This window comes from Tiliqua scincoides, chromosome 5 (genome assembly GCF_035046505.1).
Source record: "Tiliqua scincoides isolate rTilSci1 chromosome 5, rTilSci1.hap2, whole genome shotgun sequence".
In the NCBI taxonomy this organism is placed as follows: Eukaryota; Metazoa; Chordata; class Lepidosauria; order Squamata; family Scincidae; genus Tiliqua; species Tiliqua scincoides.
The window spans coordinates 82,464,537-82,488,488 of record NC_089825.1 but is presented as its reverse complement, the minus strand read 5'-3'; the positions used below and the strand labels follow the sequence as shown (position 1 = coordinate 82,488,488).

The 23,952-nt window shown below is 46.3% G+C and overlaps 1 protein-coding gene across 1 annotated transcript; it reads left to right on the top strand.

Annotated features, from left to right (window-relative positions):
- The first annotated feature begins 10,280 nt into the window (after positions 1–10,280).
- On the top strand, positions 10,281–11,063 carry LRRC3C (leucine rich repeat containing 3C). Its single transcript, XM_066631295.1, has one exon. The coding sequence runs from the start codon at positions 10,281–10,283 to the stop codon at positions 11,061–11,063; it is 783 nt and encodes a 260-aa protein (XP_066487392.1).
- Positions 11,064–23,952: the final 12,889 nt, after the last annotated feature.

Here is a 23,952-nt window from a genome sequence, read left to right as displayed (position 1 = left end):
GCTCAGTTCTGAGCAGCCCGGCGAATACCGGGCTGCTCAGGTTGGGGGTTAGGATCTGGCCTGCTCCTGTAAGAAAAATCTATACCACAGTGTTGGAAACAGCATCACCAGGCAGTTGCGCCTTTTTGCTCAGCCTTCCAAGTGCCCACAGCAATGGCTAACCCACATGCACAAATTCCCAACCTGCCCACACACACACACACACACACACACACACACACACACACCCCTTTTCATAATGATCTGTGGCACACAGACAATTTGAGAGACAACCAATGACCCAAACAGGAATGGACTCTCTCCTAGTTCAGAAAAGTTTCCTTGCTAGGTTGGTTGGAAATGATTCCAACTCGCCCCAGGTGAGCAGGTATTTACAAGCCTGCACCATGCATTGCAATGAAAATGAGTGTGATTGTGAAAATACACCAGCACAGAGGCCTAACTAGGATGGAGCCTCAGTTGCACCTGCCCCAGACTCTATATGCCAAGGGGGATGCAATTATTTTTATGTCATGTGACAATGTGACGTCACTGCCTCAGGCTCTGGTGCCATTACTTATACCTCTGACCAGGCAGGAATACAATGTGGGGTCTAGTTGGGATCCAGGTGTGGATCCCCCCTCTGCAAACATTTGTGTACTTCGTAAACATCATTCTCCATTTATTTCAGAGGCTTTGTTCCAGAGCAGCACTTGGCCATTTGACTCCTGAAGTTGCTGGTCTAATGTAGTCGGGCTTTCCCATCTCTCTTGGCACTCTTAGGGAAAGCAACTCATCATTTGCACAGTCTGGAAACACTCAGCGGATCCCTCTTGCCATTTAATGGGATTGCCTTTCTGGCAAAGACTGCTTTGCTTGAAAGGGAGGAAAGGCCCAAACAACTTTGCTTGGCTTCCTTCATGGAAATCCGGACCAAATTACCTTCATAAAACATGCAGGCTCCAAGCCTTTTATAGTCTCAGTGCCAGAGGGCCGTATGATGAAAACCCACAGGGGATACTTGAGTATCCTCCAAAATGGGCAGAGGCCTTGTGATTCTGGGAAGACTAGCTTCCACTGCATGATTCTGCTCACCACTAGAAGGCCACTTTGTACTGAACTGTGCTTCCATTGAAGTATAAGCACTCTTGTTTTAAAAGATATTTTTTTTAATTTTCAAAACGAGGGTTTGAGGGCATGCAGAAGGTTTTGCTATGCCAAAACTGTAATGCAGCAGCTATTTTTAAAAGCTTGGCTTTCGAATAATTTCATTCACAATTTAAAGTATTCCCAACAGTGGTGCTCCAGACCACTAGCCCTATACCTGATGCAGGTTGGGTATCCCTTATCTGGAATTCCAAAATACAGAATATTCCAAAATATGGAATTTTTTGAGCGCCAACATGACTTTAAAAAAACAAACTTTTTTTGCCTTAAGAAATAAAATTACAAACTGTGTTTCATGCGCGAACCTTGTTTCATGCACAAAAATATTATAAAATTATCTTCAGGCTATGTGCGTGAGGGGTATATGAGGCATAAATGGATTTTGTGATTAGGCTTGGGCCCTATCCTCAAGATAACTCATGATTTATATGCAAGTATTCTGAAATCCAAAACGCTTTTGGTCCCAAGCACTTCAGATAAGGGATGCCCAATCTGTACTGCCTTTGAATAAAGGAGCTGGTCTAGAAGCAAGGAGGGAGGAACAGTCTACAAGCAGCTCAGTTTAGGCATGAACAACAAATACTCGTGAACCAGACTCCTGGAGTCTGAAGCTTAACAGGACCTGGTGGACCTCAACTGGCTCCTGGTGTTACCTGCAGGGCTGGCCCATCCATGAGGCCAACTGAAGCTGTCACAATGATTGACTTTTCAAAAATACGGGGAAGGATTGCACAGTATGTAGACCCTATGTACCATTTATATCCAGCTGTTTGGGTTGGTGTGACCCTGGTCCTCCAGCACACTTTGGCTGTACCGTTGGCTGGTGCCTTGTCAGTCTGTGCATGTGCATTCCAGTTGTTGTGGGATAAGAAAGGAAGCTGTTCAAGATCAGGTATGCCTTGGACAGTTTTCATTCTGCAGATGCTGCTACGCTCATGAAAAGCCAGTGGCTGCTCCTTTACAGGGCAAAGGGTGCTGTTGACATATGGCGACGTTTCATAAGTGACTTATCTGATGCTGTCAGGATTGGACCCTCCTTCTAGCAGGTTTCCTTTCTCTGTTAGTGTTTTCCCCCCCTGCTGGCGTGGTTTTCCGGTAGGGCTTTATTTTAAAGTAGCAAAGTTGGGTGGAGGACACAATTACAAAACTTTGTGTGGGTGATCTCAGTGTTCTGACACAACATTGCAGGTTGGCAGTTTGCCTGAACAATAGAAACGTTGGCATGGGTCGGCTTGTATGGAGCCCTGAGCAGCATCTAGGTCTGAGCAACCTCTGCGTGTGACTCATCTCTTCCTTTGAGAGGCAACTAGAAAAGATTTGCTCAGTACTGTAGCTGGAGAAAGGAGTGACCAAATCCTCAGGTGCAGCATTTCTTAAAATGTGGGTTGGGACTCACTTGGTGGGTCATGCACTGATTTCTGGTGGGTCTCACAGAGCCTCCAATGAAAACACAAGTGATGGAAAGATCAGATAACTAATTGCCTCAAGCCCTGAGGTATTCAGAAATCAGATAGCTGCTAACTGCCCTGCAGAGAACTGAGCTCCTGCAGTTTGCCATCTTATGTAAATATAGGGAGATAAATGTTTTGAATGTCATTCTCCTGGTGTGTTTTCCCCCAAGTATGTCAGTGAGAGGTGGTGGGGACAGGTGAAGGCTACATCACATCACTAAGCCCCTCAAGCCTTGAGGCTATTCATTAGGGCTGCCTCTTTATGAGAAATGGATAGATTTTCCTGCAAATAATTAATGAAAAAGTATTATTTGTAAATAAATAAATACAAATATTATTTCTTTTTGGATCACTCTTTTTAAATATCTTGTAAAGCCAGGTGGGTCTCGATAGAGTGTCATTTAAAAAAGTGGATCCTGATGCTAAAAAGTTTGAGAACCACTGCTCTAGTGAATGGGCAGCTCCAGGTCACCTGCTGGAACTCCCAAGGGCGCATTTTGTATGCACCAGCCAAGGGTGTCTTGTTACCCCCCTCTTAACAGAAGCTCTTCATCCTGCAGTGGGTGATAGTTATGAAGCACCCCAAGTTCCAAGGGCAGGTGGAGTGGTTCCTTCAGGTGGAAGGTCCAAGAAACCCTCCTTAGTGCATAGAGTTGGTTGTATAGATCTTGGAATCTCAGCTCCCATCATTATCAGTTTCTACTTTGACAGATGGGAGGTTAAGTGCAACATCTTCTCTGGCTATTCTGATGAGCTACCTGCTGTACGCTTACTACAGGTCAATCAGGAAACATTCTCTTGATAATATATCTGGTGGTTGCTCTTTAGAACACTGTAGCATCAATGGTGAGCAACTGCAGACTGGTCCCGGTCTTGTCATCTGAGCCACTGTTTCAGTTTCATCAACAAACAGTACCAGGTTTGTCATCTCCTAACCAGTGGAATTTGACCCTCTGATATGGAATTTAGGACTCGGGATCTAGCATGAGGCTTATGTTTAAAAATAATTCATTGCTGGTTGGACTTCCTTTGTGATTAAGATCTCTGCATTTCATTTTCAAGACTGTTGGGAACCTGCCAGGTCCTCCGGCTCAATTCAAAGGATATTGCGTATGAGTGGGGAAAAAATACTGGTGCAGCAAGGTGACGGGACACGGCATTGAAACTGGGTCACCAGCATCTATATATGGAGTACTAGCCCAGAGTTCTGTGGCCATGTGAATGTCCTGCTGTTGTGCTAGAGTTTCATGAGTGCAGTTGCCAAGTAGGCTTGAAGGTATTCCTGTAGTTTTTTCCCCCCTAATATGATTTAGAGCCCAATCCTATGCATGTCTCTTCAGAAGTAAGCCTCATTATAGTGCATGGGACTGACTCCGAAGTAAGTATGGATAGGATTGCAGCCTGTAAGCGTTAAAACCAAGTAGACCTTGTTAAAATCTCTAGTATTGCTTTCAGTGATCACCTGTAGATGCTGCTTCCTGAATATTCCAGCTCAATCTCAGAAGGATACAGTGGCGTTGCTAGGGAGTGCGGGCCACACCGGTTGACATGCAAGGGGGGGTGACACCACCACTGGACAAAGTTTTTAAAATCTTGGTATTTTCGAATAATACCATCATGTTGTATATCAATCGATGTGTGATTTCTTGCAGAATGCAATGAAACAAACCATGTTGGAATATCTCTATTCTATCAAAAGTTATAGCCAAAAATACAGTGGGGGCGGGACAATGGTACATCACCATGCCCACTGCCCAGGGTGTTGCCCCGCCCACTGCATGGGAGAATGTCCATCATAGGGGTGACATGCTGACCTCCCGCACTGGGTGATGCAAACCCTAATGATGCCACTGGAAGGTCGGACAATCATGCATAAACAACCCATTTTCAACCAGTGACAAGCAGTGTGTGGGTGGGCAGCAGGTGAGACAGGGACTGCCCCACTAGAATTCTTTGGAAAGTGCTGCTGCTGCCACCATTATAGATTTGAGTGGGCCTTCCATGGCCAATGGGCAGCAGATTGACAGAGCCACCTCCATCAACCCAGTCGCTTTCATTGCTCTTCTACCTCCTCTCACGTCCTAGATTGGAAAAGGAAGAGAGGAGTGGAGGAGAGCTACTCTCTTACTCTCTTCTCTCCTAGCACACCACTCTCTTCTCCTCCACACTTAACCCTTCTGCTGGAAGACTGGCTCACCATCAGAGAAGGGAGGACAACAGCACAATGCCTCAGATGCCAGGAGGACGTGGGTCAGCCCTGGATTTGAGACCACTCCTTGAATGATTCTTTAGAACTATGAGTGTTCAGAACTTTGGATTGTACCAGGAGGATCTCCAAAACATCAGAATTGGCTTTAATGGTCAGGGCTTACACCAGGTCTTACAGCACTCCATGGGAAATATGAAGCACGTGAAATATGACACAATCTTTCAAAAAACGCGTTAAAAAGAGCAGGGCAAAGACTTCCATACAGGTGGAGCCTATTTATCCGCGTTAGTTCCGTTCCGTGACTCGGCATGATTAACAAAAAACGCGTTGTGCTAAATTCCATAGAGTTATGCTAATACACTGCAGCCTGACACTTCCGGTTGGAAGGAAACTAAGGCAGCTGTTCTCAATCCCCTCCCCTCCGCTCCGTACTCAGCCCTCCCCATTGTCAGCTGCCCTGCTTTCTTTCACAAAGGATGCTGATCTTTTAAGAGTCCAGCACTATGCATTTCTACTCAGAAGTAAGCCCCATTGTAGTCAATGGGGCTTACTCCAAGGAAAGTGTGGATTGTAGGCTAAATCTCATGCTTTGCTTGGTGGGAAAGCTTGCTTGTGTCCGTGATAGCCTGCACCATGGGAGGGGGGTTGCTTATGTCAGTGATTGCCTGCACCATCTCAGTGGGGGTGGGGAATTTGGCAAATACTCTCTGGGTTTTTTAAAGCAATCCCCTCTGTTGCTACCACACCTGCCCCTGTTTGAGTGAGTGAGTGAGTGAGTGAGTGAGTGAGTGAGTGAGTGAGTGAGTGAGTGAGTGAGTGAGAGCTGCATGTGATCTGGCTAGAGATATTTTCGGCCACCCCTTCCCCTCTTCAGCCTCTTTGCTGGCTCAGGGGCTCCAGGAATCTGACTGTTCCTTCGCAAGGGGAACATCTTCCAGGGCTCCAGGGCTATTTTCCTCCCTGGGCAAGGCAGAGACTTTTTGCAGTGTTTTGGGCTGCCTGGAAATCTCAGATAAAAAATCCGTGGATAAATAGGCTGAAACTTTACAAGCATCTGGTTGCATGCCCTCCACCTCCCTAAGTACTAAAAAGTCCAAGACTCAGAGCCCAGTCCTGTGGTCTGTGCCGCGCCTCCGCGTTGCGGACCACAGTCACAAATGTGCCATAAGACACGTTTGTGGGGCTTACCGCTGGGCTCCTGCTGGAGCTGGCTCATCTCCGGCTGGTGCTGAACCAGCATGCGGCGGGTGCCCACGTTCCGCGGCTTGGCAGTCTCTTTGACTGCCGGGCTGCGGAACGGGAAATGAGGGTGTGGTCAGGGGCATGGGGGAGGTGTTCCGGGGAGGGGGGAGGCGTGGTCGAGGGCATGGGGGGTGTTCCCAGAAGCGGAGGAGAGGCGGGTCCACAGAGCTGAGCTCCGCAGGATCCAGGGCGCTCGGGCAGGGCTATTCGCCCTACATGAGCACCTTCACTTTAGCAGCAACCAAACAGTTGCCGCTAAAGTGAGTAGTCCCATTGCGGGACTGCTTCCCTTACTCGGGGGAAGGGGATGAACTTCCCCTTCTCCTGAGGAGCCTCCCACAGTAGCGTGGGAGGCTCTGGATCTGGCGGGAGCTCTTTGTGGAGCTGCCGGGTCCTGCAGCTCCAGGCAGCTCAGGATTGGGCTGCCCGCACACTGAGGCTGCAATCCTGTATGCCCTTACCTGGAAGCAAGGCCCACTGAAATCAAATGGACTTACTTCTGAGTAGATGTGCATAGGATTGCACTGTAAAGATCTGGTGGACAAATGGGTACAAGAGGCTTATGGTGTTTTTTGTACAGGTTGAGCCTCATTGTTTGAATGGGTTCTGTTCCAAGCACTCAGTGGATGGCAAAAAACGCACTATAGCAAATCAATTTTTAAAAAATTTCTTTGCTCCAGTGATTTAAAAACAGCCTTGCTGACCTTTGTGATGTAAGATAAGAGTAATTAAGAAGACAATCCATCAATCAGTCCTCCTTCAAGTGCTTACAAAGGTGCTTCACTCAGCACCTCCCTTCACCAATGCAGAGTGATCACCTTTTTTCACACACTCAGGGGGAAGGGAGTGGTTGCCTGGAGAGAGAAGGATTGATGGATTGTCAGCCAGCTCTCTCTCTCTCTCATTAAGGAGGCTATTATCAAAGGTGTCTTTGATTTATGGTTCTCTTCATGTTCACCTTAAAGGTGGATTTGATTCATGGATATCCTGCAGTGATTCCCAAACTTTTTCACTTGCATATCCTTTGGCAGCCCATTTCCATAAATTGTACCCTTCATATTAGCAAAATGTGTGTAATTAATTAGCCCTCACCTCCTCCATATGAAAGCCCAGACTTCATGTATTTTTCACAGTGCTTTCTCTTTTCATCCGTTTGAAGAGCAGAAGACTCTGCCTTTGCAGTTTTGCACCAGAAGTGTGCTGAGAAATTCTAGGTGATTGATCACTTTCCGTATTATGTTTCAGCTTTTTTACTGCGCTGGTTTTCAATCACTGGTTCATACATGAATTGATGACCAAAAACTAGCTATTGGTGGGGCTTTCACAGCCAACTAGCTACCTCCCTTCCTGCTTTGCTGGTCCTTGCAAGGCATTCCTGTCTTGCAAGGCATTCTGGAGCATGACTTGCCTTTTTCTGCCATTATTCCATTCTTTTTCACATACCCCTATAGGTCCTGTTGAGTGTCCCTGGGAGTACATGAATACCAGGTTGGGAACCACTGTTTTACTGGTATGTTGTTTACAGTGCACTTGCTCTGACAGTGTTTACAAAAAGGTGGTGAAGACCAGAATTTAAAAAAGAATAAAAATGTATCTTATGATCTTTTATTATGTTTTTAATAAATTAGAGACTACATTTCTTAGGTAACAATTAGTGGTAGGTTATTTTTCAGGATCTGGCCTGGGGTAAAATCAAACAAAACTATAGTCAGACACGCCCCTAAGTTTAACCCCCGTCATCCGAGGGTCATAGAAAATTCCATGATTGTTGGCTCAAAACCTGCCCTTGACTTATCTGTGGGGTCAACCTATAGGTGGGTATCTGCGGTAAGTCCCATTGTGGTCAATGGGGCTTACTCTCAGGAAAGTGTGGGTAGGATTGCAGCCTGTGAGCCCAAGCCTATGCATGTCTACTCTGAAGTAAGTCCCATAGTGGTCAATGGGGCTTACTCTGTAGTCTGCCTGCAATAACAACCCCCAAAAAGAATCAGTGAGATTTCCAGCCCTCCCCAGTGCCCAGTTTAAAGTTCTTCTGTTTCAGGCATATCAAGATAAGGACCCACCTGGCTTTGCAAGTGGAAAATAGAAAACATGCCCCTTACCAGTTGAAGCCTCTTTTTAGTCCTTTTTAGTGGGGGGGGGGGGGGCTGCATTCTGGAGCATCTGTTGCACTTCAGCTCCATCGGATCGGGACCATTCTGGTGTCCTCATTCCCCTTTGCCTGGCCTGACCACCAGCCAAGGCTCGTCTGCCTACTCACGAGTAAATGCGACCTTGAGGCTGCTTTGCATTCCATAGGGCACAATAAGGCAGCTGGGAGGCAGGGACCTCCTTCTCGGGTGTTTTGGGGGGCTGCATTCATTGGATGAGGACCATTCTGATGTCCTTGGAATCCTCTCAGCCTGCCCTTTCTGATGGACTAAGGCAAGATTGCCTACTCATGAGTAAACGTGGTCACGTTTCAATAGACTCGTAGCTGGGAGGGAGGCAGGGACCTCCTTCTCATGTTTTGGGGGGCTGCATTTATTGAATTGGGACCATTCTGGTGTCGTTGGATTCCTCTCAGCCTGCCCTTTTCCGACAGACTATGGCAAGTCCGCCTACTCACAAGCAAATGTGCGATACGGCTCACTTTCACTTTCCATAGGGCTCCATGCATTTTTTCTTTCCGCGTTTTGGCCATAACTTTTGAAGGAAAGGAGCTATTTCAATTCTGTTTTTTGCATTGCACTCCACTGGACATTCTGCATCCAACGGTGTATGGCACGATGGGGTATCTCCGAAAGCCGTGAAGTTAGCACGTCCTCCCCCTAGGGCGTTACCCCCCCGGCACGTCATCCGGTGCGGCCCACACCCCCCGCATCCTGAGAAGGAGGTCCCTGCCTCCCAGCTGCCTTATTGTGCCCTATGGAAAGCAAAGCAGCCTCACAGTCGCATTTCTCCCCGAAGGGCAGCCAAGGCAGCTGGGTAGACATCCATAGGATTTGCTGCAAGTCATTTTAAGCCTGCAGTGCAGATATGCACACTGTGAGTGCTGGTGAGTTTGGGCTGTTATGATAATATTAAGGTGAATGTTGTGTGTGAAGGAGAACAGTATATCATCATTAGGAAAAGCCAGATTCTCCTTTACCTTCAAGTCCAAGCTAACCTGGTTTTATCTCCAATTAGATCAATGCATTTTTGTATGTACCAATTACCTTAATCATTCACCCCATGTTGGCTCAGTCATGTCCTGAGAATGGATGATGGGCAGATCCCAAAGGATCTCCTCTATGGAGAACTCGTGCAAGGAAAGCGCCCTACAGGTAAACCACAGCTGCGATACAAGGACATCTGCAAGAGGGATCTGAAGGCCTTAGGAGTGGACCTCAACAGGTGGGAAACCCTGGCCTCTAAGCGGCCCGCTTGGAGGCAGGCTGTGCAGCATGGCCTTTCCCAGTTTGAAGAGACACTTGGCCAACAGACTGAGGCAAAGAGGCAAAGAAGGAAGGCCCATAGCCAGGGAGACAGACCAGGGACAGACTGCACTTCCTCCCAGTGTGGAAGGGATTGTCACTCCTAGATTGGCCTTTTCAGCCACACTAGACGCTGTGCCAGAACCACCTTTCAGAGCGCGATACCATAGTCATACCAACTGAAGGTTGCCAATACAAAATCACCCTTGTACAACTTATCTTACAGAGTACCTTCTCCCACGTGCCAGGCTGGCCCAGATGCTCAGCCCCTGTCCCCTAGGGTAGCAATATTTTGAAAGGCACACCCATTTGGGGACCACCCATCACTTTTGTACACTTTTCTATCCCAGTGCAGTGTCTAGATTAAATGCGGGAGTACAGTGATATGTTGAACAGAGTTTTAGCAATGTGGTGATTGTATATGTAGTCTGCCTGACTTTGTTGTATTGTTGTTTTGTTTTGGTCTTGTCTTGTTTTACCTTGCGAAAGCACCTAATTTCGTTGTACTTGTGTATACAATGATAAATAAATTTTCTATTCTATTCTATTCTAAAACTCAGTGCACATTCAAATAAAAAATCCATCAAGGTACATTGTCTTGTTTTGGTGTTCCATTCTGATGACAAAACATTAGCTTCAACATTCATTTCTCCCTTTGCTTTGTCTGTCATAGAGAGTCTTCACCAAGCAACTATCTCCAGGGCTCCTGAAGAGGTGGAGAAGATTCCAGAGGAAGCTGATGACTGAGTGGCTGCACAGTTATCCAGATGCCCCGACATGCCTTTCCCGGACTGGTTCCTCTACCACTCGGTTGCCATGTGGTTGCTGCTTCAGAGTTTTGTCCTGATGGCCTTTTGCTTCCACTCAGCCACCACCTTTCCCAAGGGCTGTTACCCCTCCAACGAAGACGGCTTCAAAACGTTTCGATGCAGTAAAGCTCAGCTTACGGTTATCCCAAAAGGCATACCCAACGACACCAACAAGCTGTACCTGGATTACAACCAGATTTCCTTCCTGCCCAATGACGCCTTCCAGAATTTGCCACTTCTAATGGAACTGGACTTGTCCCACAACATCATCAGCCGGGTGGAGGTTGGAGCCTTCCGAGGCTTGTCAGAAAACTTGCACTCTTTGGATCTGTCTGCTAACAGACTGGTGTCAGTCAACAAAGACATCTTTAGTATACTAAAAGCCAAAGTCAACTTATCTAGCAATCCTTGGCTATGTGACTGTACACTCCAGCAACTCATTGAGAGGGTAGAGCTGGTTCCTGGCACTTCTGATGGTATTGTGTGCGATGCTTCTGCACGGAAGGAACACGTTGGCAAACCTTTCCTGCAACTGGTCGGGGACATAGACTTCTGCAACATCTACAAAAAGACCACAGATATTGCCATGCTGGTCACCATGTTTGGCTGGTTCGCCATGGTGATCTCATACTTGATCTATTACGTCCGGCAGAACCAAGAAGATGCCCGACGACACCTAGAATATCTCAAGTCCTTGCCCAGCAAGCAGAAGAAGTCAGAGGAGTCATCTACAATTAGCACTGTGGTGTGACCAAAACAACAGCAACCCCTCAGAAAATCCTAAATATGCTGGAGTAGATGGAGAAGGTTTACATCTACTTTAGGTGGATCATGTCCGCTAGATGCTGGAATGCACAATGGCTGAAGAGACTGTTATTAAACAAACACACACAGAAAAAAGACTTTGGGAGGTAGGGCCTGGTTTATGCATATTAAAAAGGCCTCTCTTAACATTTGCCCCTCAGCAATGAACAGTAAGAATCATGTCATGAAGTCACAGCCACAGTTCAGCTCCTTGGCATGCTTGAAAGTAGGGATTAATGTGAAGTGAAATCAGCTGTTTCCCATGCCTCGTGAAGCCACTGCACTCTACAAATCCTTCTTTCTCTCAATTCATGGCATATAAACATGGAAACCTGCATCTTGGGTTTCATTTCCATCATGCAGGGTTCCAGAGAAAAAAAGGATTGGGAGTAATGATTCTACTGCACTGTGTGCTTCCCAAGAAGAAATTTACCAAACCTCAAGCTTAGGGGAAATCTAACACAGGAGCAGCTGAATACTGTGGACTATGTAAAAGAAAAAAGTTAATCCTCAGCACTATTGAAATCAATGAGACAAATTAGTTGTGACTAAGTCCTGTTATTGTCAATGGGACTTAGTCATGACTAACCTTCTTAGGATCCAACCTTGAGTTTATTCAGAATATCCCACTATATTCAGTGGGGCTTACTCCCAATCCTAAGTGTGTATAGGATTGCCACCTTAGAGGTTGTTTCAAGGCATGATGTCTAAGAGCCTCAAAATGCTACAGTCTAGTAGTTCGTTGGTTCCCAAATGTTTTTGACTGGCGGCTGCCTTGACCTTCTGGGCCATTGGCCACAGCTCCCCATTCCGGCTACAATCCTATACGTTGCATAGGGTGGTGGGTTTTCATGAGAATTCCGCAGCTACCCCAGGAGCCACGGCTCACACATTGGGAACCACCATAGTAGTTACTAAGGACACAATCCTAACCAACTTTCTAGCACTGACCTAGCTGCAGTGCAGACCCAAGGTAAGGTAACAAACATGCCCTTACCTTGAGGAGGCCTCCTTGACTGCCTCCCCACTGCAGGATGCAGTGCACGCCACATTGGCACAGCTATGACAGTGGTGAAAAGTTGGTTAGGATTGTGCCCTAAGTTACTGGGAGGTTTTTGAGTTGGTTATTACTGTGCAATATCAGAGAGGAAGAAAACAAATTGCATCCAATTAATGCTGAACATTCTCTTGAACACATATTACCAACCCCAATAGTTCCTCTCTCAAATGCTTCATACCAAAAGTTTTGTTTTATTCCTTTTCAGGAATCCATTAAGGGAGGGGGGGAAAATCAATTTTAAAGCCATGTTCTCACGGTTCTTGCTGCTGTTAAAAGATATTTCTTAAGCCTGCTAAGAAATGGAAAATCTTACTTATCTAAAGTATTGTAGAAAAATTCCATCCCCATAGCGGCTCTTAAGGAAGACATGATAAACTGACACAAGCCCCCTGATTCAGAGAATGGCAGAAGCAGCTAGAGGGAAGCTGCGCAAAATAGACACATCCACAGCTGCGCAAAATAGACACAGTGAGGCAGAGCCTCACTCTCAAGCTTGTGAACAGGCTGATGCATGGGGGCTCCTAAGGAATAGCACATGACCCACATGTCTGGGTCAGCACATTGCTGGGTGAGGTCTGTGGTTCCCCCCATGCAGCAGTCTTTTCTGTACCTGCTATGACAGACTCTGGAAGCACCTTTTTGCATGTGGATTGCATTTGCTGGATCAAGTTGATTGTGTTTAAAGTGTTTTCTCTTAGTACAAGTGGCTACGTCATGACAATAGTAATCGAGGACTTCAAGAATTATCATGATTCACGGAGATGTTACCACTTCAATAAGGAAACTTGAAAAAAAAAATTCCTAACCTGAAATCATCGACTAGTGTAAGAGAATATTTGTATGGACACTTATAGGCAACACATCACATTACCAAGAAATGTATAGCATCTATCAACATTTTTCACAGGGAACAATACAGCATTCTTCTACTAGATTTTCTGGAGGAAGAACAAGAATTCTGAAAACCCAAATATATAATTTAAGTGGTTTTCAAAATGGATCACCCTTTTTATATGTCCCGTAGCAATAGCTGGATATCCATTTTGCTGGAATGCTTCACCTCTACCCACGACAGTGATCAGAATGAAAATGTATATGGGGTTATGGATCTGTAGTATAAATACTTGGAGAAATAGTAAGATACAAGCTATAGAAGACACATCTACATGTGAGGTATAGAATAGAATAACAGGGTCACTTTCTTTGCAACTTTTTCAAAAGCGAAAACAGTTTGAGACCCAAAATTTGAAATGAACTTATCCGGGTTCCAAAAAGTGTGTCGTTTTCTTTCTGTTTGTCAGAACCAGAATTATGAAACTGCGAAACAAAGTGGGGATAGTTCATGTGTTGCTTTTTGCTCCTTTCTTCATGCATGGAACTAGCCTATCTGTGTGAGCAGTGTGGCACTTGAGCAGTGGTGAAAATCAATTGTGGGTTTTTTCCTCAAATGTTGTACCAGATCTCAAAGCTCTTTGATGAATTGGGCCATAATGTTGCTTGAAACGTTATAACTGTTTTGATGGCACACTACAGCTGCCTGTTTCTCCTGCCCATATTCATCACCATGAGCAAGAAACTTCCATACCTCAGCGGTGACAACCTCCATGCTCTCCAAAGATCTGAAATTGTCCTTACAGGTAACAGGAGTTGCCACGACTGAGATCCATGAGGTCCCATATATTGCACTGCTCATCTGAGTAGACAGTTCTTGTGAGTGAAGAAAGAAGCTGAAGGTTGCCCCTGGAATAGCCCCAGGTGATGTGTAGGGCCAATGAATCACCCAACCTGATGTCCCTTGCTATCCAACATTGCACCACCTTTATAGACCAACGTGCCACATGAAAGTGTTGCTTTAGTCAAGACTTTTCCAACCACTGGAAGAAGCAAGTACAGAGGACCTTAGGGAGGTATGCTGGGCTTTGGAGGGTATTTCTACTCACTCCAGTCCTTGAGCGTGTCATTTAAATTGGAGATGGAGCTGTGGGCAAGCGGCACATCTGTGGCACACCCAAGACTGCAGATGTGACCTGGTTATCCACCTGTATTCCTCATGTGCCTACCTTGTTCCTACTTGGAGGAACTATGCCCTGCCAGGTTTCTAGACCATATAATACTCTGCTTTGGCCCTAAAGGGGCAAGGGACAGAGATTTACATCCACCTGCCATACTCTCAAGTGCCCTTTAATTGAGAGACTTCCTTACCCAGAGCTTTCTAGTCTGGTGATCAGGGGCAGGGCTTTCTGTGGGTGGACACTTTTGCAAGTCCTACCTGCTTTGTAGCAAAATGCTTCCCGTGCCCTTCAAGAAGTTCCTTCTCCTGTTTCCTTACCAATAAAAGCCGAAAAGCCTTCTTGGAAGAAAGAGAATGCACCGCAACAACCTACCATCAGACTACAGGGGCCTTGGTCACCATGCGTTTAATTTATGGATCCAGAAGTCAGCTGACCTTCCACTGTGACCATGTACTGAAGGAACACAGGATATGAAAAGAAAGCTCCGAATGTCCACGCTCTCTTTCTCTGTTGATAAGCAGCCTTATGCCTTGAGCTCTTCGAACTCAGTACCTCTTCTCTACATTCCCAGTATGCAGTAGGACTCCTCCATCGCAGTGTTGGCAGCCAACTGGAGCTGCATTCAGAGAAAACATTGAGAAACCAAAATGGCCACTGAAAACTGTTACACGCACATGCAAGGGAAAAAAAAAATACAATGGTAATAAAACTCCTGTTTTTTTCAAATGTTATTTATTGAACTTTTCCCATGAAAAAGGCAAATAATAAATAAAAAAAAATCAATAGGCTTTTGTGAAAGGTGCCTTTCTTTTCCTTGCGTCTTTGAACATGTCTTTTGCACAGAAGGGATGCACAGCTGATGTGTGCAGCGCTGGCCCAAAGTAAGTTGAAGTACAATGCTCCAATGGCATTCTTGTCCTTCTAATTCCCATCCTCCAGGAAGTTTTATTTATTTTTTCACATGTTTATACCACCATCCCTTCAAGGAGCTCAGGGTGGCATACATAGTTCCTCCCCTCCTTTTGTCCTCACAACAACCCTGTGAGGTAGGTGCAGCTGAGAGATCACGACAGGCCCAAGCTCACTCATGAAGCTTCATGGCTGAGCGGGATTTTGATCCTCGATCTTCCAGGTCTGTCCAGCCCTTGAACTGACACAATCCTGGCTTTCTGGTTCTCCTGCATGAGCTTCATTCAGATGAATGGGAGCTCATTATAGTCCCAGGTACCCAGAAGCCCTTACCTGGTATTAAAACCCTGCTGGTTTCAAATTCTTTAGACGGAATTGTCTCTGACTTGTCCACCACTATGAGCAGAGCTGGCCTTGCCATGAAGTGACCTGGAAACCGTCACAAAGTGGTGCACCCTGGGAGGTGTGGTGAACAGGCAAGCCCTCAGCTCATCCGTCTGCTGCTGCCTCTAGACTGCCACTGCAGTGAAGGCTCTGGTCCTCTTCTGACTTGCAGTGAGCCAGTAAGAATTTAACCAGTAAGAAGAACAAAAGAGAAGAGTGTCTTCATTAAGCACTGTGATTGTTTGGCCTCCTACTTCCCTCATACCCCTCCTCCCATACTCAGGAGCCCTGGTGGCAGCCTTCCTTGTAAGCTGCATGGCAGTGCAGCTGTAATTGGTCCCACACAGCTGAAAAAGGTTGCTGTGCAACATCAAGAGGGCAGTGCAATGGCAGGCAAAGCGACTCCAAGGTCTCTAGCTGTTGAGCGCAGGCAGGGCCTAGGAGAGGTGGGTAAAGGGGATAATTTGTATCCGAGCCCAGGGTCAGAAAGGGGGCCCAGGAGCCAAAGGTGGGGGCCCAGAAAGTTCCTGGGATCTGACATTTTCCTGTCTCATCTGAACTCACTGCCTGCACATGATGCTCAGGCACAACCACATGTATGCAGTGTGAACTGCTACTGCAAGCCATACACACCGGGCTCAGGAATGCATCCATGACCCTCCTCCTGAACACAGAGTCAAATCTGGGAGGAAACCGACTTGTTACAGTAGCTCTTTGGCTTGTGGATCCCATAACCATGAAGGAGGGTATAGAAGCTCAGAGACCCAGGTGCAGGGCTACTGCTGCTGCAGAAGTTCATTTTGGTCCATCCTAGTGTGAGCCTAAATAGAATGATGCTAATTTTCTGCAATCAATTTTCTCTTTTTCCAAGATTTTAGAGAGACTTAGGAGTGTGTTTGGTTTTCCATATTATTTTATCTAGCTGCCAATGCTGCATGATCAGGTAGACCTGGGCTCTGCATCAAGAAGCCTAGTAGACCTGGGCTCTAAAGACTACTGTGGCTGTCAGTACCCTTTCGCTGCCTTATTTTGCCTCCTTCGTTCTGCCTGCCCCATTGCCCCCCTCCCCCTTTGGGAATGGGCCCAGAAGAAACTTTGTACCCCCTGATAAAATTTGTCTCATAAGTCCTGACCTCAGGCTTGGCTGGGTCGAATCATGTAGGTTGTGGTGGCGTTTGAGCTTCCATGCCAGTCTCTGCTCTCCCTCTGCCTTTGCTCTCCCTCTGAGCTCAAGGATGATGTCATCGCTGCCCACTCAGCCACCAAGGATGATGTCATCGCTGCCCACTCAGTCACTGTAGAGCTCTGTGCAGCACAGAAGAAAATTGGAGAGAACTTTGCCTGATGGAGGCTGCCATTCAAGGAGTTACTTGAACCATTAACATTTGCCCTCTTTTGCCCATTCCATGTAACTTGGCTAAGCATTTCTTCAGGGCCTGGCTACAGTACCGTGTTCATTCAGAGCACTGAATCTATGACATTGCAGCACAATTGCTGTGGCTTTCAGTCTGTAGTACGCTGGAAGTCAGGGAAGCCTGAGAAAGCAAGGCTTGCTGACTGAGGCCTACCAATTATTACTCCTGCCCCTCTCTGTTTTAAAGCACTTTTTAAAAGCGCTCTACAGCTCTAAAGCACAGAGCTGGAGATAATTCCAGAAACATGGTTTGCACAAGTAATGGGATCTCTCTCTCTCTCTCTCTCTCCCCCCCTCTCTCTCACTCACTCACACACACACAGACACACGCTCACATAGGAGCAAGCAGCAGCTTATTACATCCTATTGCAACATCATGTCATGCAATATCATGTCAAGACACTTTCCAAAAGTGGTTAAAACTATCAGAAAGGAAGGAGAAGGAGAAATGGATGAGGAGGGCAGGAGGTCTGGTCTAGAGGGTAGAGCCTCCGTCTGCCTGAAGATAACATCCACAAAGTCGCCAGTTCGAGGCCACCGGCACCGTGCGACCTTGGAGCAGCTGACAAGCTGAAGCAGAGCAATTCCATCTGCTCGGAGCGTGGGAGGATGGAGGCCAGAATGTGAAGCCAGATCGGAATGAAACACCTTGAATGTAGTAGTTCTTGAAAGAAAGAACCTTCTTTGAAATGGTAAAAATCCCTATTTAAATAGGGATTTAGATAAAGCCTGCCTATGTAAACCGCCTTGAATAAAGACCAAGAAAGGTGGTATATAAATACCTGTTGTTGTTGTTGTTGTTATTATTATTATTTATTTATTTATTTATTTATTTATTTATTTATTTATAACGGTATCTATATACTGCCCAGACTAAGGCGGTTTACATAGGCAGGCTGACCATAAACCCCATTGTTTTGAATGGGGTTTTTACAAGTGTTATTCTTTGAGAGAAACTCATAGAACCCTCCATTTCTCCAGATGTTTCCCTTCATAATGCAGTCATCAATCCAGCTGCACAGCTCTTGTGCTTTCCGAGCTTCCACAGGCAGCTGCAAAACACACCTCAGGCTGGTTCTTAGGATGGTATCAACTTCTTGTCTGTTTTCTCCTCCACACTCCTCCACATTTCTTCATCTCTAGTCAGCAGCTTCAGGTCACCCGTCCAAGGCAAGACCCAAGCTTGCTTAGCTTTTTCAGGCTCCACAAGTGGATAAAGGTCTCACAATTGCCCAACTTCATGGTATCATCATTTAAAATTCAGGAACTCAGAAATACTGTAGCACTTTATGGGTGCAATCCCACCTTGTGCTGGAACAGGCAAGTCAAGAAGCTTGCGCAGTATCCAGCGCAGGACAGGGGCCCAAGGCAGCTCAACCAGAGGCAAGGGGAGACTTTTCCCCTTACCTCCGGGTAAGATGCCTTTGCCGCAATGGGTCTCCTTGGACTTACTCCACCTCCTGAGGTGGCACAAGTCTGAGGAGAGCAGAGTGGCTTCACACTGCACCAAATTCTCCAGTAACGAGGGTTGGGATCCAGCATAAGTGCTGGATCCCAGCCCCACTTCCTGCTCCCCGCATTCAGGGCCGCCCACTCTCAGGGCCGCCCAAAGCCCACCCTCCCCCTGCCCAGGAACACAAGCCAAGCTGAAGAAGCCAGTGCCAAGGTTTGTGTCAGCCTCTGCAGGCCAGCACACCTCTGAATGCTGGACTGCTTCCTCCCGAGAAGATGCAAATGTGCCAGCCCATTGGCACCTCAGGATTGCACCCTACATTAAGTATTTAAGCTAATTAAGCATTCATTTTCAAATTTTGCCTGGTCCAATGACTGAAATAAGTCTGTCAGTCTAATCCTAACCCATGCTGGAACAGGCAGACCAGCTGGCCTGCCCGGTATTCAGCACGGAGTTGGGGCTGGCTGTGGTTCAACCCAGGACAAGGGGAATTGGTTCCCCTTACCCCTGATAATGCAGCAGCATTATCTATGCCACCTATCTTGGATCTATCTTGGATCTATGCCTAAAGAGGTGGCATAGATCCAAGCTGCTCAGCTCTGTGTGGGTTGCCCTGGAGTGGGGTAAGGATCTGGCCTAAGTGCCGGATCCTGGCCCCACCCCCTGCTTGGCCCCAGGTTGCCCATGGGCCTCCCCCCATCCCAGAATGCCTCCGTTTCGCCCTCCCTCCACCCTCCCCAGACCCCTGCACAGGTCCAACGGGCCGCCATGAACTCTCCTCTCCTTTGGCGCAATGGCGCCAGAGTCAATCTCCAGACGAGGAGGTGCGAAAGTGCCTTAGGCACTTCTGTGACATCTCTGGGCCAGTGCAAGGATTTGTGCCAGCCCAACGGCAACTGAAGATTGTGCTCTGAAAAATGCAATTGCACCAGAAAGTATTTCCAATTCTGTAACTGTACTTAACATTTGATTAGGGGAAAACTAATTATAATAGCACTTAGCATATATAGTGTTTTACAGAGCTTGCAACCTGAGTACACTTCTGTACTGCAGCGAGTCATGGACTCTTCGCTCACAACAGGAGAGGAAACTAAATGCTTTCCACCTGCACTGCTTCTGACGCATCCTCGGCATCACCTGGCAGGACAAAGTTCCAAACAACACAGTCCTGGAACGTGCTGGAATCCCTAGCATGTATGCACTGCTGAAACAGAGAAGACTGCGTTGGCTTGGCCGTGTCGTGAGAATGGATGATGGCCGGATCCCAAAGGATCTCCTCTATGGAGAATTCGTGCAAGGAAAGCGCCCTACAGGTAGACCACAGCTGCGATACATCTGCAAGAGAGTTCTGAAGGCCTTAGGAGTGGACCTCAACAGGTGGGAAACCCTGGCCTCTGAGCAGCCCGCTTGGAGGCAGGCTGTGCAGCATGGCCTTTCCCAGTTTGAAGAGATGCTTGACCAACAGACTGAGGCTAAGAGGCAAAGAAGGAAGGCCCATAGCCAGGGAGACAGACCAGGGACAGACTGCACTTGCTCCCAGTGTGGAAAGGATTGTCACTCCCGAATCGGCCTTTTCAGCCACACTAGACGCTGTTCCAGAACCACCATTCAGAGCGTGATACCATAGTGTTTCGAGACTGAAGGTTGCCAACACAAAACACACAGTATATTCAAAGAGATTCGTATATACAGGTCATGCCTCCTCGTATATACCGGTCATATGTATAGATTCATATATACAGGCCTTGCCACTGGGGTTCTGTTCCGGAAACCCTAGTGGATAAAAAAAATCAGTGGATACCGTAGCTTTAAAGGCCCATGTCCAGGTTTCTTGCTCCTCTATTGTTGCCCCAGATTGTAGTGGTATAGACACTATACTGCATTCAGCCACTAGACTGGGTGATTAATGGAATCTAATTATAATCTAATCTAATTATTAATGGAATGAAATTATAATTATTTAGCAACACAATGATGGGAAATTGGATTTTAGTGCTTTTTTTCCTTGTTACATCTAAAAAAGTGGACATCGGTATCAGTGGTAAGTCAAATCAGAGGATACCAAATCAGTGGATACTGAGGTTCCATCTGTTATTATCTCTGTAACCATTGAAATAACTCTGGAAGTTAGGTCATTATTCATACCCGGACATTGTAGATTGAGGGCTAAGGTAAAGTGTTTACATAAGAATACTCCCCAAGTTCTCACATCTGCTGGGAGATTTGAACCACCAACTTTCCAATCCATAATTAGACACTGCAGAATACCACCTCTCAAAACTATATTTTCCTTTTTAAAACAGAAACTCTCCACAACTTTTCTAGTTGTTCATCCACTGCCTTGAGGAGTACCAGCTTGCTCTTTTGCGCAGCAAAGGGGAAGACATGGAAAGCAATCTCAGGAGGGTTGTGGGTAGGGAGACTGGAGTGGTCTGTGATGCACTTGATGGCCTTGGGTGAGGGAAAAGCTGGGAAGGGGGAAGGGCTGCCTTCTGGCTGTTGGCCACCTGAAGATACAGAACATAGTCAAAGTGTGGAGAGTGGTCTGGCTAGGTGAGAGAGACTGCCTCTTTCCCCACATGCGATCCTGTGGCTTGGAACTCCTCCAGGATTTCATTTGAGATGGGGTGTAACCCTAGATAATCCATTTCTCGTGCAACAGATTAACAGACAGAGGTTTTAGAAACAAGACACAGTAATCCGGTTTGGGGGTTGGAATGTGTAATCCTACCTTATCCCTTAAGGAGTAAAACAATGCCAGGCACTGGGCTTTGCGAACAGGAGAATGAGGTCATGATCAGAGTCACCAAGATCACGTTACAGCCCTGAAATCAGATAAATATGGTGCCACAGACCTGTATTGGAACACCCAAGCGTTTGTAGAGTCAAAATGTTTGCCAGTTTGCTAAGAAAGCAATTTGCCATCTTACAGGAATACAGATCTTCAGCTGTATTATGGTACTTATACCTGATAAATTTCATCTTTTGCTTTCTGATACATTGGGAAGTGCCTATTTAATAAGGAACATAAGCAGAAAACAACAGACTATGCCCTAAGGCAGTGTTTCTCAATGTTTGTCCTCCACTGTACCACTTCAAGCGGTCCACCTATTCAAAGTACCACCCGAAGTAAGCGGCGATGATGTTCTGGCAACTTCTGGGTTGGGAGGCAAGATGCGATTCAACAAACACTGGTAAGAGGCTCAGGGTGGATGGGAGGGCTTTTTCAAGCATGGAAAAGCATGCTTTGGAGTCTCCTCCCATTGTTTTTTGTGTTGCATTCCTGGTCTCACTGCCAAGCAGTAGGTTCCAGGGATCCTGTGAGTACCAACAAACACCATGTCAAGTACTACTGGTGGTACCTGTACCACTGGTTGAGAAACACTGCCCCAGGGAGTTTACATTTTGACCTAAATTTACCTCTGATGCACCTGCTCTTTGCTTAGGGGCACATTATGTACCACACTTAGATGACATGGCAACTATTGGCTGACTTTTGGATTAACGTTTGGGGCATTTAGAGTTGCCAGCTTCTTAATATCTTTTTCATATATACACACATGCACGACTGTTCTTTATGCCTGTCCTGTTTCTGGTATCTAGAACTTAAATCTTTGGCAGCCCAACTCTAACTTGCTGGTGCAGTGTGGCCACATGGCCTTCACTGTATCCTGCTCTCATTGGGAGCAGGCTGGAGGTCTCAGTGGGGTAAGGGTAATCTTTTCCCCTTACCCTGAGTTATGCCACAGCCTGCCCAGTGGGGCTATTTGGATCTGCACCAGCTATTTAGCTGGTACAATTCTGAGCAGCCCCATGTATAGTGTCCAGGCTTGGGAGGGAGAAAAGGATACAGTGGAGGCCTGCTCTGTCAATTCTGCCCCCTTCCCCAGCCTGATCCACCCCCTTTCTGGGCCCAGTTCGTCCAATCCCCTTCCTGGGCCCAATTCGCACCACCAAACATTCTATAAACACCAGACTTGCAGAACATGAGAGGCACTGCTGTTTAATGCACCTGGATCAATCAGCAATAGCATAGCATACAATAGAAACGGGTCATCAAATACATTTCAAAGCCACACAGATTCTTTCCAGGAATAGATTTTATTTCCCAAGGCTTTACAAAGAAGTTATCAAAATAGTTAAAATCCCCAAAACGTCAACAGAAAAGAAGAGGCTCTACATATTAGAGATACCTGGCTTCCAGTCCTAAAAAGAGCAGACATTAAAGAGCTTTAGAAGGAAGAGGTTTCTAGCAGAGATGGGATTAGGCTGAGTTTGCTTTAAGCATGTAGCAGTAAAATGGAACTCTAAGCACCTGGAAGGTACTGTTTTTTAACTGCTGTTGCTGGCTTGCTCTCAAGCAACATGTCCTATCTAGGTGCATTTTCCCTGATGAAGTTCTGAAAAAAACAGAACAAAACGTTGGACATTTTTAACAACATGAATTCTAATTCTTTGACACAACCATGGTCTTCTCACCCGACTAAACATATGTCAAACTGTTGGATTATTCCTAGAGAATTTCTTTTGTTTTTTACAATCTGAAGTCATTCTGGAAATTCTTTTCAGGTCCAAGGAATTTCTGTAGTCACTTGAAGACTGACACCGATTCCTGGAGACTCCTGGTCAATCCTGGGTCAATCCAATACTGTGGAATGTTGGGGTTTTGGTAAATTCAGGCAGAGCAGACCATATTGTTCAAATGTTAGTCAAGGATCTGCATGGCCCTAGGACTAGTATTGTACTATTATTAGGTTATTTTGGAAAATAATGGGCGGGGTGTGCGTTCTAAACATAGAACTTTTTGCAAATATGCTTACTGCAGCTAGAACATAAATATCTGTTGTTCTCAAAATCTGCCAACAAGTGAAGGATGGCTGTGCATGTCCACTCATGCTAACAATAGGGGCCAATCTAATCACCATCTTTACATCCTATAGTTACCCAGGTAGATGTTATATGTTAAACTATAACTTCTTATAGTTTAACCAGAGAGTTAATAAATTACAGATATTCAAGAAATTTAAACATTTATGTAGTCGAGTAAGAGCGCAGTCCTAACCCACTTTCCAGCCCCGACAAAAGGGCAATGCAGCCCCTAGGTAAGAAAACAAACATTCCCTTATTTTGATGAGGCCTCCATGAGTGCCCCCCAACTGCAGGATGCAGCACACATCCCATTGGCACAGCTATGCCAGTGCTAGAAAGTGGGTTAGGATTTGGGCCTAAATCATTCTTATTTGCAGTGGGTCCTCCTGATCTGCTGGTTTGGCATCCATGGATTTCACTCAAGGCAGGTGCCTAGCCTGTGGCTGGAGGACCTCGGAAACCTCCCGGATGTGACCAGAAGCACAAAGAGTTCTCAGAAGACATCCGGAGGCTTCTCAAAGGTACTTCTGGTTTTTCAGGCTACCGCCTCCACAGATTCCATTATCGGTATCAGAATTTGATCTCCACGTGGGGTCCTGAAACAGATCCCCCAAAGCCTGAGTGCCCACTGTACTCTTATTTCTTTAAGAATGAGGGATATAAATAGCATATAAGCAGATGGTTGGCCTGAGTTCTCTGCTACTGATGATCTGATATGCATGTAAACACAGCAAG